At 41.7% G+C, this 17030-nt stretch overlaps 1 protein-coding gene across 2 annotated transcripts in view; it reads left to right on the top strand.

The window, feature by feature from the left end:
- COMT (catechol-O-methyltransferase) overlaps nt 1-11441 on the top strand; it is a 150353-nt gene extending 138912 nt beyond the window's left edge. For both annotated transcript variants that reach the window (XM_040416324.1, XM_040416323.1), the window contains exon 5: nt 11038-11441. In XM_040416324.1, the coding sequence (XP_040272258.1) occupies nt 11038-11217 (180 nt within the window). In that variant the 3' untranslated portion in view covers nt 11218-11441. The remainder of the gene's footprint in view (nt 1-11037) is intronic.
- Nucleotides 11442-17030: the final 5589 nt, after the last annotated feature.

Here is a 17030-nt window from a genome sequence, read left to right as displayed (position 1 = left end):
GCCCTTACTGGCACATGAATGAAATCATCAGTGGGAAGAATGGTAGAACTAGACCAACCAGATATAACTCCCTTCTTCTCAAGGATGGAATAATTAATTTTAATAGTAAGCTTCCGTATAAATTCATGAAGGTCTACAAATAACTGAAAAGAGTTTGGATAAAGCGTGGGCCTATAGGTGAGACCCTTCTGTAGAACTGATATTTCATAAAGAGTTAGGGTAGAGGAGGACAGATTTCTGGAGGTCATGCTTAGATCTGACATGCTTCCTCGGTCTTTTCTTTTTTTGTTTGAAACGGTGAGAGTACTGGAGGTCACAGGGATGAAGAGAGGGCAGAACTGTGGGTACACAGGTGGGAGTGGTACAGCTGATATTGCATTGGTTGGGGGCACAGCTGCAAAAACCAATGAAGATGAGCTGCTAGTATTAGACAAAGCGGATATGCACGAAGATACATCATCCACTGTGGACACGGTTGAATTCCTGCTATACAAGCAGCCATTGGTTTTGTAATAATTGGGGGGGGGGGGGAGCAATTAGATTACCTAAATCAAACTGAGAGTCACTGACTGTGGATCCAGAATTTGTTATATCTACAATGGTACAATCAATATCCGAAACAAGTGTTCTCATGTACTGTGATGTTAATAGAATCATCTGAAAAAAGTAAGTCCACTATACCACTAGAATCAATAGATGGTATAGTAATGATTGGTCGCGAATGTCCAGTTGTGGTTCGAGAGGGACCAATGGGCAAGGGTATCTCCAATGGTGTCCCCGGTGGGATTAATTCCTTACAGGTTTATGGTATGCTAGGGCTCCCATGGACGGACAAAGTACTATTCCAATGATTGGTGGTATCAATTTGTGGGCTGTCAGTCCTTATAGGTAAAATCTAATGCTCAGTCCTCATGGGTAGACTCTTATGTTTAGTGGGGCCCAAAGAGGTAGTACCTTGAGACAAAACCGAAGATCTCGGTTCGTCTCGTGGATGGATTCTATGTCTATATGTTGACTATAGTTCTAGATCCATTGGAGGAATGCCTTGCTCCAAACCTGTGGAGGAGTCTAGCGCCACCATTAGTACATTTAAGCATGGGCCTCGATGGTGCTGTGGGAGTAGATTTCGGAGGCAATTCGGAATGAGCATCTGGCTCCTTGGTGGCGATATTTCTCTCAGGCCAGTGGTGTATGTTATTAAAGGGAACCTGTCACCTGGATTTTGGGTATAGAGCGGAGGACATGGGTTGCTAGATGGCCGCTAGCACATCCGCAATACCCAGTCCCCATAGCTCTGTGTGCTTTTATTGTGTGAAAAAAACGATTTGATACATATGCAAATTAACCTGAGATGAGTCAGAGCTTGAAGATATGACTCTTCTCTGTTCACACAAGTAAGATATGACTCTCTTATGTTAATTTGCATAAAAGGCGGGAATTACAAAAATGCATAATACTTATTGAATTCGTCAGCAAATGAAATTAAAAGTGTAATTTATATGTTTAAGGTAACACAATGAACATTTAGAAACGCTCAGTGAGGGTAGCATAGTAGAGGTGACCGGTTCCCTTTAACCACTTCCGGACCGCTGTACGCACAGACACGTCCTGGAGGTGGTTGATTGATTCCGAGTGGACGCGCCGGCGCGTCCTCTCGCGATGGCCGAGATTTCCTGTGAACGCGCGCACACAGGCGCACGCGCTCACAGGAACGGAAGGTAAGAAAGTGGATCTCCAGCCTGCCAGTGGCGATCGTTCGCTGGCAGGCTGGAGATGTGATTTTTTTTTAACCCCTAACAGGTATATTAGACGCTGTTTTGATAACAGCGTCTAATATACCTGCTACCTGGTCCTCTGGTGGTCCCCTTTGTTTGGATCGACCACCAGAGGACACAGGTAGCTCAGTAATATGTTGCACCAAGCACCACACTACACTACACTACACCCCCCCCCCCGTCACTTATTAACCCCTTATTCACCCTTGATCACCCCTGATCACCCCATATAGACTCCCTGATCACCCCCCTGTCATTGATTACCCCCCTGTCATTGATCACACCCCTGTAAAGCTCCATTCAGACGTCCGCATGATTTTTACGGATCCACTGATAGATGGATCGGATCCGCAAAACACACACGGACGTCTGAATGGAGCCTTACAGGGGCATGATCAATGACTGTGGTGATCACCCCATATAGACTCCCTGATCACCCCCCTGTCATTGATCACCCCCCTGTCATTGATCACCCCTCTGTAAAGCTCCATTCAGACGTCCGCATGATTTTTACGGATCCACTGATAGATGGATCGGATCCGCAAAACGCACACGGACGTCTGAATGGAGCCTTACAGGGGCGTGATCAATGACTGGTGATCACCCCATATAGACTCTCTGATCACCCCCCTGTCTTTGATCACCCCCCTGTCATTGATCACACCCCTGTCATTGATCACCCCCCCTGTCATTGATCACCCCTCTGTAAGGCTCCATTCAGACATTTTTTTGGCCCAAGTTAGCGGAAATTTTTTTTTTTTCTTACAAAGTCTCATATTCCACTAACTTGCGTCAAAAAATTTAATCTCACATGAACTCACCATACCCCTCACGGAATCCAAATGCGTAAAATTTTTTAGACATTTATATTCCAGACTTCTTCTCACGCTTTAGGGCCCCTAGAATGCCAGGGCAGTATAAATACCCCACATGTGACCCCATTTCGGAAAGAAGACACCCCCAGGTATTCCGTGAGGGGCATATTGAGTCCATGAAAGATTGAAATTTTTGTCCCAAGTTAGCGGAAAGGGAGACTTTGTGAGAAAAAAAATAAATAAAATCAATTTCCGCTAACTTGTGCCAAAAAAAAAAAAATTCTATGAACTCGCCATGCCCCTCATTGAATACCTTGGGGTGTCTTCTTTCCAAAATGGGGTCACATGTGGGGTATTTATACTGCCCTGGCATTCTAGGGGCCCTAAAGCGTGAAAAGAAGTCTGGGATCCAAATGTCTAAAAATGCCCTCATAAAAGGAATGTGGGCCCCTTTGCGCATTTAGGCTGCAAAAAAGTGTCACACATCTGGTATCGCCGTACTCAGGAGAAGGTGGGGAATGTGTTTTGGGGTGTCATTTTACATATACCCATGCTGGGTGAGAGAAATATCTTGGCAAAAGACAACTTTTCCCATTTTTTTATACAAAGTTGGCATTTGACCAAGATATTTATCTCACCCAGCATGGGTATATGTAAAATGACACCCCAAAACACATTCCCCAACTTCTCCCGAGTACGGAGATACCACATGTGTGGCACTTTTTTGCAGCCTAGGTGGGCAAAGGGGCCCACATTCCAAAGAGCACCTTTTGGATTTCACAGGTCATTTACCTACTTACCACACATTAGGGCCCCTGGAAAATGCCAGGGCAGTATAACTACCCCACAAGTGACCCCATTTTGGAAAGAAGACACCCTAAGGTATTCCGTGAGGGGCATGGCGAGTTCCTAGAATTTTTTATTTTTTGTCACAAGTTAGTGGAAAATGATGATTTTTTTAAAAAAAATTTTTTTTTCTTACAAAGTCTCATATTCCACTAACTTGTGACAAAAAATAAAAACTTCCATGAACTCACTATGCCCATCAGCGAATACCTTGGGGTGTCTTCTTTCCAAAATGGGGTCACTTGTGGGGTAGTTATACTGCCCTGGCATTCTAGGGGCCCAAATGTGTGGTAAGGAGTTTGAAATCAAATTCTGTAAAAAATGACCAGTGAAATCCGAAAGGTGCTCTTTGGCATATGGGCCCCTTTGGCTGCAAAAAAGTGTCACACATCTGGTATCTCCGTACTCAGGAGAAGTTGGGGAATGTCTTTTGGGGTGTCATTTTACATATACCCATGCTGGGTGAGAGAAATATCTTGGCAAAAGACAACTTTTCCCATTTTTTTTATACAAAGTTGGCATTTGACCAAGATATTTATCTCACCCAGCATGGGTATATGTAAAAAGACACCCCAAAACACATTCCTCAACTTCTCCTGAATACAGAGATACCAGATGTGTGACACTTTTTTGCAGCCTAGGTGGGCAAAGGGGCCCATATTCCAAAGAGCACCTTTCGGATTTCACTGGTCATTTTTTACAGAATTTGATTTCAAACTCCTTACCACACATTTGGGCCCCTAGAATGCCAGGGCAGTATAACTACCCCACAAGTGACCCCATTTTGGAAAGAAGAGACCCCAAGGTATTTCGTGATGGGCATAGTGAGTTCATAGAACTTTTTATTTTTTGTCACAAGTTAGTGGAATATGAGACTTTGTAAGAAAAAAAAAATAAATCATCATTTTCCGCTAACTTGTGACAAAAAATAAAATGTTCTATGAACTCACTATGCCCATCAGCGAATACCTTAGGGTGTGTACTTTCCGAAATGGGGTCATTTGTGGGGTGTTTGTACTGTCTGGGCATTGTAGAACCTCAGGAAACATGACAGGTGCTCAGAAAGTCAGAGCTGCTTCAAAAAGCGGAAATTCACATTTTTGTACCATCGTTTGTAAACGCTATAACTTTTACCCAAACCATTTTTTTTATCAAAGACATGTAGAACAATAAATTTAGAGCAAAATTTATATATGGATCTCGTTTTTTTTGCAAAATTTTACAACTGAAAGTGAAAAATGTCATTTTTTTGCAAAAAAATCGTTAAATTTCGATTAATAACAAAAAAAGTAAAAATGTCAGCAGCAATGAAATACCACCAAATGAAAGCTCTATTAGTGAGAAGAAAAGGAGGTAAAATTCATTTGGGTGGTAAGTTGCATGACGGAGCAATAAACGGTGAAAGTAGTGTAGGTCAGAAGTGTAAAAAGTGGCCTGGTCTTTCGGGGTGTTTAAGCCCTGGGGGCTGAGGTGGTTAAGCAAGTAATCATGTTTTTCCCTCTGAAATTTAGTGGCTTTATTATACATCAAATCAGTCTCTATTATTTTTTTTTTTTATCTATTAGAGACAGATTGGTTAAGTCTCTTAAATTCAATAGAATTCTCAAATGGCAAAAGAGAATCTCTTATTTCTATGCAGAGAGTTAGATGGGTATGTGCTAGATGCGACCATTTGGTGGTAAGTCTCTCAATCATACCAATGGAACAGGTGTGTATATTCATTCAGTTGTGAAAGTGAGATAATCTGGGAAAAGAGCCTCGCAACGTAATCTTAATCCTCGGGTAAGGATGCCCTCTTCTTGGTACAATTGTAGATATACTACATCTACACCATGTTGAATTTCTAATTTTGGCTGGGATCCTCCTGTGATATTATTACCCGTGTAGATGTCAATAGTTACATCCAGTACAGTGGTGGACACTTTACCCCTTGAATGTCTCATATGGCCCGTACCGGAGAATCCGCCATAACTGTTCTCGTGATTCAGATTTTCATCAACAGTCGTCGTTCATTAAGAGGAGCTTCCTGGACAAGGGTTACCCCAAAAGCATTGTTCATTCTGCATTTGATAGAGCCAATGCCCAGAAAGAGTCCAGGTCCATTGTCTGAGTTTCAGTGTAGATGTTTGACCACTTTCAACATAGCACATAAAGAAATTATGGGCATACTATGTAAATACGGACCCATTCTACTTGAGGATCCAGTCCTAAAACAATATGTTACCCAATACGCCTGGAATTATATTCAGGAGATCACAAAACTTGAAGGGCCCTTTGGCTTCTTCTGCATTAAGATCTACATGTAATTCATCCTTTCCACCTGCAGGTGGACCTATAGGATGTTACAAGTGTCGCAGTCCATCGTGCATCTGCTGTAATAGTATCTCAGATGGCGTGGACACATTTTCCTCAGTCATTTAAATTGTGGGAGCAGTTTTGTCATTTATTTACTGTCATGTACATGTACTATCCAATACATTAGTCACGCTATCCCGCCTATGAGAACCAGGCTGAATAAACACCGTTATAATATTAGAAAGGGCCTGTTCACACATAGTGTGTCCTGAGACTTCTCCCAGGCGCACAATCACGATCCAGAGTGCCTGCATTTAATCCTTCTTGAACATATCTCTGAATCCACTCCATCTAGAATCAAAAGATAGAGAATCATTCTGGATAATCCAATGAAATACCTTATCTCCCGGTGGTCTAAATGAGACTATTGAACTAATAAAGAAATAACCTGAAAACTGACTTTTGAACTGAAAACTGAGTTTATATATACATTTGCACACGTATATTCTTTCTCTCCTTTGTAGGCAGCCTATCCCTGCTTTCTGTGTAAGAATAGATTTCACTGGGTGATTTATCTGATCTCCTTTTCTGACATCAAACTCCACTTGTGGTGGTATATATATATATATATATATATATATATATATATATATATATATATATATATATATATATATATATTAGAGTCACTTTATGCAGGTTGCACTTTAGAATGCACTTTATGTAAATATCTATGGCCTTGTATGGATATATAGCATATTTTTTATACATTAGTATTAACTTAAAATCATTACTTTATACACGTGTACATCTGTGGATATCTCTACGTATATGTGAATTGTATTATACCAAATCATGTTCTGACTACACCAAATCATGTTTCTTTTTTTTTTTTTTCAATCTGCTTGTGTCCACTCCATGTGTTTTGGATGTTTTTTGTATTCAGAAGATTAGCTTAATTGCTGCCTGCTGTGGTTAGCTCTATTTATGTGTGCGCATTTCCTTCTGATTCTTCAGCCACTGAGGCTACTTTCACATTAGCGTCATGGATCTGCAAAAACGCTTCCGTTGCCATAATACAACCGCATGCATCCTTCATGAACGGATCCAGTTGTGTTATCTCTTATATAGCCATGACGGTCTAAACACCAATGAAAGTCAATGGGGGACGGATCAGTTTTCTATTGTGTCAGAGAAAACGGATCTGTCCCCATTGACTTAAATTGTGTGCCAGGACGGATCCGTCTTGCTCTGCACCACATTGTGGACAGAAAAAAGCTACTTGTATCTCAGTATGATGTAATACTAGTTAGGTACTGTATCTTGAATATGTCATGTCATTCATTGTTATTCATGAACCCGTAAGGGAAATGTTTGTACTTTGATGTGAAATGATTGTTGACTTCTTTAGCTATCCAAATAATAAAAACACAGATGGTAAAAAAAAAAAGAAAAAAGCTACTTGCAGCATTATTCCGTCTGCGATGGGAGCGCAACCAAACGGAACGGAATGCATTCTGGTGCATTCCGTTTCGTACAGTTCAGTTTTGTCAATGAATGGGGACAAAACTGAAGCATTTTCTTCCGCTATTGAGATCCTATGACGGATCTCAATAGCGGAATTTAAAACACTAATGTGAATGTAGCCTGAAATGCGTAGCTAGCTTTTTATTTAGATTGTTGTATGTATGTTTTTAATAAATAAGTAGCATTGCAGCGTACTTTTGTTTTTTTCTGCTCCTTGTTGAGCGAATGGGTTCCTATTTATGTTACTGCTAGTACCAATATAAATATGGTGTAAAATCTGTGCATGAAGTCGGTCTAAGTACACTGCTCAAAAAAATAAAGGGAACACTTAAACAACACAATGTAACTCCAAGTCAATCACACTTCTGTGAAATCAAACTGTCCACTTAGGAAGCAACACTGAGTGACAATCAATTTCACATGCTGTTGTGCAAATGGGATAGACAACAGGTGGAAATTATAGGCAATTAGCAAGACACCCCCAATAAAGAAGTGGTTCTGCAGGTGGTGACCACAGATCACTTCTCAGTTCCTATGCTTCCTGGCTGATGTTTTGGTCACTTTTGAATGCTGGCGGTGCTTTCACGCTAGTGGTAGCATGAGACGGAGTCTACAACCCACACAAGTGGCTCAGGTAGTGCAGCTTATCCAGGATGGCACATCAATGCGAGCTGTGGCAAGAAGGTTTGCTGTGTCTGTCAGCGTAGTGTCCAGAGCATGGAGGCACTACCAGGAGACAGGCCAGTACATCAGGAGAAGTGGAGGAGGCCGTAGGAGGGCAACAACCCAGCAGCAGGAACGCTACCTCCGCCTTTGTGCAAGGAGGAACAGGAGGAGCACTGCCAGAGCCCTGCAAAATGACCTCCAGCAGGCCACAAATGTGCATGTGTCTGCTCAAACGATCAGAAACAGACTCCATGAGGGTGATATGAGGGCCCGATGTCCACAGGTGGGGGTTGTGCTTACAGCCCAACACCGTGCAGGACGTTTGGCATTTGCCAGAGAACACCACGATTGGCAAATTCGCCACTGGCGCCCTGTGCTCTTCACAGATGAAAGCAGGTTCACACTGAGCACATGTGACAGACGTGACAGAGTCTGGAGACGCCGTGGAGAACGTTCTGCTGCCTGCAACATCCTCCAGCATGACCGGTTTGGCATTGGGTCAGTAAGGGTGTGACAGATTGCTACCTTAACTAAATCTTAAAATTCCAGTGCGTTACAGTCCTCAATTGTCTATTAGGATACTATAGTATTATACAGCATCCCCTTACTGAGTGTGGGGTACAGGTCGCTCCTAATCACCACTGATGCAGCTGGCTGCGCGCTGCCAGCATGCTCTACATTCAGTGTGCGATTCCCCTTATGCAGTTTGGGGCTGTAAGCTGCACTGTATTAAAACTGAAGCCTCACGCTGCCCCCCGACATGTTTCGCCGTTACCGGCGTCTTCAGGGGTTAGGGCCCTAACCCCTGAAGACGCCGGTAACGGCGAAACATGTCGGGGGGCAGCGTGAGGCTTCAGTTTTAATACAGTGCAGCTTACAGCCCCAAACTGCATAAGGGGAATCGCACACTGAATGTAGAGCATGCTGGCAGCGCGCACCCAGCTGCATCAGTGGTGATTAGGAGCGACCTGTACCCCACACTCAGTAAGGGGATGCTGTATAATACTATAGTATCCTAATAGACAATTGAGGACTGTAACGCACTGGAATTTCAAGATTTAGTTAAGGTAGCAATCTGTTTTACTAACATACAAATAAAAGTTAAGTATTAGGTAACTTGGAATAGGTGCTGGATTAAACAGGTGTATATTAGTCCTCAGGACATCAGTAGTTATTATTTTGTGAAAAAAACACCGCATCCAGCACTAAGGGAAAGCATAGTTTTTCCAGTAATGGTGTGAGGTGCCATTTCTTTGGAGGGCCGCACAGCCCACCATGTGCTCGCCAGAGGTAGCCTGACTGCCATTAGGTACCGAGATGAGATCCTCAGACCCCTTGTGAGACCATATGCTGGTGTGGTTGGCCCTGGGTTCCTCCTAATGCAAGACAATGCTAGACCTCATGTGGCTGGAGTGTGTCAGCAGTTCCTGCAAGACGAAGGCATTGATGCTATGGACTGGCCCGCCCGTTCCCCAGACCTGAATCCAATTGAGCACATCTGGGACATCATGTCTCGCTCTATCCACCAATGTCACGTTGCACCACAGACTGTCCAGAAGTTGGCAGATGCTTTAGTCCAGGTCTGGGAGGAGATCCCTCAGGAGACCGTCCGCCACCTCATCAGGAGCATGCACAGGCGTTGTAGGGAGGTCATACAGGCACGTGGAGGCCACACACACAACTGAGCCTCATTTTGACTTGTTTTAAGGACATTACATCAAAGTTGGATCAGCCTGGAGTGTGTTTTTCCACTTTAATTTTGAGTGTGACTCCAAATCCAGACCTCCATGGGTTGAAAAATTTGATTTCCATTTTTTTATTTTTGTGTGATTTTGTTGTCAGCACATTCAACTATGTAAAGAACAAAGTATTTCAGAAGAATATTTAATTAACTCAGATCTAGGATGTGTTATTTTTGTGTTCCCTTTATTTTTTTGAGCAGTGTATATAAAATAAATTCTGAATGTACTGTTAAATTGTAGTTAATGTAGAAATTAGTTAATGTAGAAATTAACGGATGTGGATCCATTTATACGGTCGTGTGAATGCACCCTAAAGTGCCTGCATATAGTCCCTGGCCAAAATCCTTACATATCTAATAAGTGCTCTTATTTATCCAGATAAACAGTACATCTCTTGTCCATTTTGCTTTAATGTTCAATAGTTTTTTATTGAGTACTTTGCATAATACAGTACATGTATGCCCATCACGGCATAATATCACAGTGTGAAACATATCAAAGTACATTTTTCAGAGAGAAAACATACATAAAGTACATAACAGAAAACAAAAACAATAAAGAGGTCCCAACAGATCCCACATTAATCTTGCCCATGTTGAGTCCATTTTGCTTTAAAGCCACAAACCCTTTTCACCAAACCACAGCCCCTTGTCGGACGACGCATTAAAAGCGTCTAGAACAATTAATAAATGTGGTGCAAGACGTCACACCAGGTTTTTTTTCGGACAAATTTTGCTAGAATTCTGGTGCATTTTCAGTAGTAAATCTGCCTCCTTTGTTGCCGAAATTTCTCAATGTTCCATTCATCTGAACAGGTTTAATACATATCCTTGCAAATGTTGACCAAATAACCTCATTGAGATGTATAGAGGAGATTCTCAGTCACAGAGATTTTGGCAAAAAATCTCCTAGATGTGAAAATTTCCTTAAATGTTTTTTATTAAGTGATGGCTGGATGTCAGCACTGAACTACACAGCTCTATTACTACAGCACTCCTCCCATTCAAGTCAATGGGAGAAGTGCTGTAGTGAAGAAATCCGTTGACTACATGTAAGACGGAGCTGTCCGCTTCTGGCACCAGAGCTATTGGCGAACAGCTGAGGGGTTTGGGTTGTTAGACCTTCACTGATTAGCTAGTGATGGCACATCCTTAGGATATGCCATCACTTAATATAAGGTAGACAACCGCTTTAATGATTCTGGAACGATAATTTGGAATTTCTTGGCTCCAATGCAAAATATAATTACATACTGCTAGCCTCGCTATTTAGGACCAGATTGGAAACAAGGTGAGCTGTTGTTTAATTTTAAGACTGGATGCTTTAATGCTACAGGTGATTTCACTACCGTTTGTTTTCATCTCTCTGCAGAAGTGCAACCTGCTTAGAAAGGGCTCAGTCGTTCTCGCAGACAATGTCATCGTTCCAGGTGCTCCAGATTTTCTCGAATATGTTCGTACCTGTGGCCTGTATGACTGCACACACTATCCTTCATTCCTGGAATACATGAATGAAAAAGATGCACTGGAAAAGGCAGTATTCAGAGGATAGGCCAGATAGGACAGGTGATGTCTTTTGGAGTTGCCCTTTTTCCTCATCTTTCCTCATCATCTCCATTCAGCCCAGACCCCAATGACACTTCTTACAGCCACAGCTCATCTTTGTAGAGTTTGCTGTACAGACATCTTTGGCTCCTCTCATTTCCATCACCCTCCCCACCATCTCAACACAAACTTCCCATGCTGGTGTCCTAACAGTTTTATCCTGCTGCTACACCTAATACTGTGCCAGCTGAGTGCCCCCAAATGCAGTACTGCATAAATAATAGTGGATAACTATAGTCACCTCAAAAATAATATGACCATACAGTTAGTGCCACACTATGAGTGTGGCTGCATTATTTTTGGGGTACCTATTCCCATGTTGCCTAGAAGCATGCATCCAATAGTAAGTGCCTACATAGTGTTCCCTAAAATAAGTGTGCCAACAAGAGTGTTGTAGCAGTAATAGTTCAAATAGTGACCCCCGCAAAATAAGTGTGTTCCCATAGTGCCTCCAACATTAAAAATAGCCACATAGTGCTGCCCAAACTTATTGTGCCAAAGCGGAGTTCCACATAGTGCTCTCAACATTGGTGGTGCCCCTGAATGTAATAGTGTCTCCAAGCAAAGTGCCTCTTGCTGACAGTACCCAAGACGCACCCACACTCCTGATCCTGCTGGTACTGCTTAATACCCCCCATTATTTCATCCTGCCACATTCCCCACTTTGGCACTGCCCCATCCTACTGACAGACATGCAACATTACCTGATTGCCTGTCCACCATGCACATGCTGTTCAACAGTACAGCTTTAGGCTACATTTACACAAACGTATTTTGTTTCCGTGTCCGTTCCGTTTTTTTTTGCGGATTGGAGGAGGACTTATTAATCTTAATGGGTCCGCAAAAAATGCAGACAGCACACTATGTTTTGTCCATATCTGTATGTATGTCCGTTCCGTAGCCCCACAAAAAATATAAAGCATGTTCTGTTCTTGTCCGTTTTGCGGACAAGTATAGGCATTGTTACAATGGATCCGCAAACAAAACGGATGCAATACGGATGCCAAAAGGACGTCATCCGTATTTTTTGCAGATCAGAGTTTTGCAGACTGCAAAACACATATGGTCATGTGAATGTAGCCATAGTGCGAGGCTTTAAACCTGGCTAATCTCTTACTCCCTTTAGTTAGAGGCTCTTTAAAAACTGCAGTTCCTAGGACAAGAAGGTAGGGTGAGGCTGGACGGGTCAGGAGGACACTGCAGGCATGAGAATTGACATTGTTGCACCTGGCTATGCTGGAGACATGTCCTCTTCAGGCCTGTGTCTTCCAGGATGAACAGCAGGCCACGGAGCCCCGCCACAGTTTACAACTTCAACGGCATCCTGGCAATTTGAATAAAGTTGAAATTATTACTCGGCCAGCCATCTCCATGGTACTCACTGGCAATTGGAGTGCTGACCTCTGGAACAGACACTATTTTATTATTACAGCTCTGGCAATAAAGTTATTACAAAGTGTCCTCAAACAGGTGGTTTACAGTGCCATATTGGTTTACTGTCATATAAAACCTGATAAGCGCTATAATTGGTGCAGTGATTTAAGATGACAGGGTCCAGTGCAAAAAGAATACAAACTGAACTTCACGGTAGTCACTAACTTGGTTGCAGTTCCCCACTATGTGTTTTACTACAGAATAGTGACTATAATCACACTCTCCTCATGGGCTCTTCCTGCATCAGCAGCCTAGACTGCGCTAATAAATGTCTTTGTGTCCAATTTTACAACACTTTTTACAAAACTGTATAAAAGTGATCCATATAAAGGGTAAAGTCATGTCTAAATACATTTACATACATTTAATTATATTGTAGTGATCCTGAGGTACAGTCTGTAATATAGGCCAGATCTACATTCACAATCTCCCATTAAAATCTCAATTTAATTGTTGGAACCCCTTCCCTCTCAGCATTGTACTACTATGTTGCTGCTAGTGCGTTAATACTCAGCATCATACTAGTGCTGTGATGGCACAGGCTCAGGAGCTGTGCCTGCACCACCATGGCATATGCTAGATATATAATGCTCTAACACCTGGGGTCGGAGATAACTCACTGCTGATCAGAGTCTTTGTAGTTATAGAGAGGGAGGGGAGCCTCCTCTCTCATCCCATCGCCCCCCATGTTGCAGGGTGCTGAGTGCTTGGAGTGGATAGGTATGTGGCATTGTTAGTACCTGGCCCAAGGGAATTATGCCCTGGGTCTTTTGGTACCTGCAATTACCTTATTATATAACCCCCTCTTCTGTTAGTGTCCAGTGGTTTCGCAGTCATCCTCAGTCTACCAACACCCCTGATGTAGATTGTCAGATCCATCATGTCCTAATTGTAACCACTTGTTAAACTGAATCTTGACAACATCTTTGAGCCAGATATTCTCTGATTTTCTGTCCTGCTCAGTGATAATGTGCAGTGTCTCTAAAGGATTCAGACATTGGATTTGTATTGAGACCAAATTCAGGACACTGGTATTCGTTTTCGTTCAGTTTTATGTATTTTTTTTTTTTTTACAGTTTAAGAGTATAGAGCTGAAGATGTTGGACCAAATAGTAATTGTCCCTAACAAATTGGGAATGTTTGTAACTCCTTTACCTTGAATCAATAATGTGCCCACACCAATAAAACTGTTTCTACAACTCAGTGTTTATATATTTATTTCTTACGTATCACAGACATATAATAAAAATTGCTAGAAAAACATGTTGCATTTTGCCGAACTATCAAAGGTTCCCATCAAGCACTGCGCTTTCAGAATTTTAGTTTCATTTGTGGAGCTGAATAAATGGTGAAAACCTTTACATCTTGATATCTAATAGTGCCATCAAATTATAATGGTAGATCATCGTAGTTCTCCAGTCATTAAAATAAGGTTATATGAACTGATTCTTGAAATTCTTCAGTGTGACGTACAGTAAATGTATCCAAAGGCCTCTATTCACTCTTCATATGCCAAAGAGTGGGCCATTATGAATTGCCTTACATTTTCTTAGCTGTATGGAATAGTGTGGTATACTTTTTTAAATTTTTTTATTATTATTATTATTATTATGCAGTCAGCTGAGCAAAGTTTGCCTCAGTATGTCTATAAAGTGGAGGTATATGCCAGTACACCGCCAACCAAAAGCTCAAGTAAGTTTCTCATATACACATTCTTTGGTGAGGTATTATTCCTATCGATTTTTGGAGCTCTTAACATACCAAAAGCAAATCTATACTCCAATATATGGCAGTGTTCCCCAAGTTGATTTGTATAGATCCTCAGCACCTGGTTAGGGGACCCCCAGAACCATTATTACAGCAAACTAATTAACGAAGTATAAGATGCTTGGTAACACAGCTACACATCTAATATAGTGCTAGGGAACAATTATGAAATCTCGACCCCCCCCCCCCCCCCCCTAAGTTTCTTTGAGGTATTATTGAAAGAAGAGTTTTCCCATGGTAATAAGTTTGGTTTCATTAGATTCATCGATGTGAATCCTGATTGAATCATATAGAAAAGTTGATTGTTAAACATTCTAACACTTTGTAGCGCTGTTTTATTTAAGACTATACTGACATGCCAGTCAAACCGTTATAACAGTGGGGTGATATTGATGTGACCACCGGAACACAGTGATGTGACCCATGAACAGGGGAATCCTGTTCACAGTTTTTAAAGGAGAGATTTGAAGTGCTAATATACTAAAGCTACATGAACACGACCGTGAAAAAAACATCCATTGAAAACTGACATTTTTAACGGACATTTATTTCACTCATGCCTTTTTGAGAAATGGACGTTAAAAATGGACCCAATCAATTGTATGGGGGCAGTCTGTCAGTTAAAAATCGACAAGATAGAACATGTTCTATTTTTTTTTACGTCCGTTTTTCACGGACAGTCAAAAAAACAGCTGTGTGAATAACCCCTTAGCCTACCATTGGTCTTAAAAAAGATGTGTGATGGCCATTAAAAAAAATGTACATCACATGTCCGTTTTGCATGTAGCCTAACTTACATATTATAGACAATATTCTAGGACTGAGGTGGGGTAGGGGGATCAGTATGTTTCCATACTTTTAACCTTTTATACATATTATGGCTTTTATAAATGTATTCCTATCAGTGTTGTCCACATATGAAGACAAGGATATGTTTAAAAGATCCTGTCACCTCTCCTGACATGTCTGTTAGTAACTACTTGCATTCCCCATGTAATAACAATTCTGAAGCATCTATTCTTGGGACTTTGTGCTGTGCCATTGCTCCATTATTCCTGCTAGAAGTTTATGAATAAAGGTCCATCTGGGTGTTACCAGTTTGGGGAGGGGTCCCTGCACAGTCTGACACTGTCCAATCAGTGCTGTCAGGGACCCACACCCAACTGGTAAGACTTATATAATCCTTTATTCACAAACTTCTAGTAGAAGAAATACAGTAAAGGCACAACCTAGAGTCATAAGTAAAGATACTTCAGAATTGTTATTACATGGGGGGAATGCAAGTAGTTACTGAAACAGACATGTAGGAAGAGGTGACGGTCGTCTTTGACCTTGCGTCTCTCAACAACTCTTCTTCCTCATCCACCATCCCTGCAATCAAGACTGGAATTCTGTAGTGTATGTAGAGTCTGGACAAAAAGCAGCTTCACATGGAAATGGTTATGGAAACTTTAATAGGGTAACTTATCTATACCATATGGAATTTGTCAAACTGTTATATGTGAACTTTGCAGGTTGTTTAGATAAAAGCAGTGAGATGCTGAAATAGTCTGTTACAATGCAAGAATATTGCTGATCTTGGCAAGGCCAGCTGGAACTACAACCAACGAAGAACAACTGAAGAACTTCTCACAGAATGAGAGACCAAGTTCACGTCAACAGTGTTACAACAGGATATAGACAGATGACAGCTCTCCTGTGCTCCTTGCCAAGTGAAGCGGCTAAATTCTCTCTCTGTACAGTTGGCTCAGCAATGTTTATATAAGAAGTGCATATAAGTCTTGGACTCCCCTCTATAGCCAATAACCTCAAAAGCTTTGTAGGAAGGCACCCCTAGACACTGTCTACTGTAGATCCAGACTCAGCATCACTTACGTGTGGCCACAGACTCCACAAACACACCGGCTTGACGGGAAACCGGACCTGATCCACTCCACAGCCTAACCTCCATCCAGATAGTGAATACAGCGTTTTATGCCTGTAAGTTTTTGTGCTGACAGGGAAAAAAAAAATCACTATTCCTGCTCTCTACCAAACCTCCTTAGCGCTGTGCCAGGCACATTTGGATACTCAAGAAGAGAGAGAGAGGGATACCAACACATCACAAAATACTACAACATGTATTAAAGTATATGGGGCCATTCTTCTATAGTAAAGCCGAAAATATGTCAACTGCCATCTTGCATCATCACAGGATGGTGGGGTGTACCCCCACCACATTACACAAATTTATAATAAGGTTGTGGGCATGAGACCTATCAGAAATCACCGAGCAGTGCCAAAGGGCTTTAAGTTCTTTCTTTCAAGAAATGCCATGCTGGCATCAAAACCTAGATTAGTCTTATCAGAGAATAAGTGGATTCGAAAGTGATGGGAAATATAAAGGAAGCATTTGTACATGCTCCACCTAGTAGATTCACTACTGACTTTGGCTCAAAAGAGTGCAACAAAAAAAAGCTGGAGCTAAAATCTCATCGAACACTGAATGTTTGATTCCAGCCTGTTAAGATGCTGGTTTGTTTGCTTCTGTTTTAGTTTTCTTAAAAGGGTTAGAGACTC

The sequence above is a fragment of the Bufo bufo genome, chromosome 2 (assembly GCF_905171765.1).
Source record: "Bufo bufo chromosome 2, aBufBuf1.1, whole genome shotgun sequence".
Lineage (NCBI taxonomy): Eukaryota > Metazoa > Chordata > Amphibia > Anura > Bufonidae > Bufo > Bufo bufo.
The sequence above is the reverse complement of the archived record's forward strand: the minus strand, read 5'-3'. Positions and strand labels throughout refer to the sequence as shown.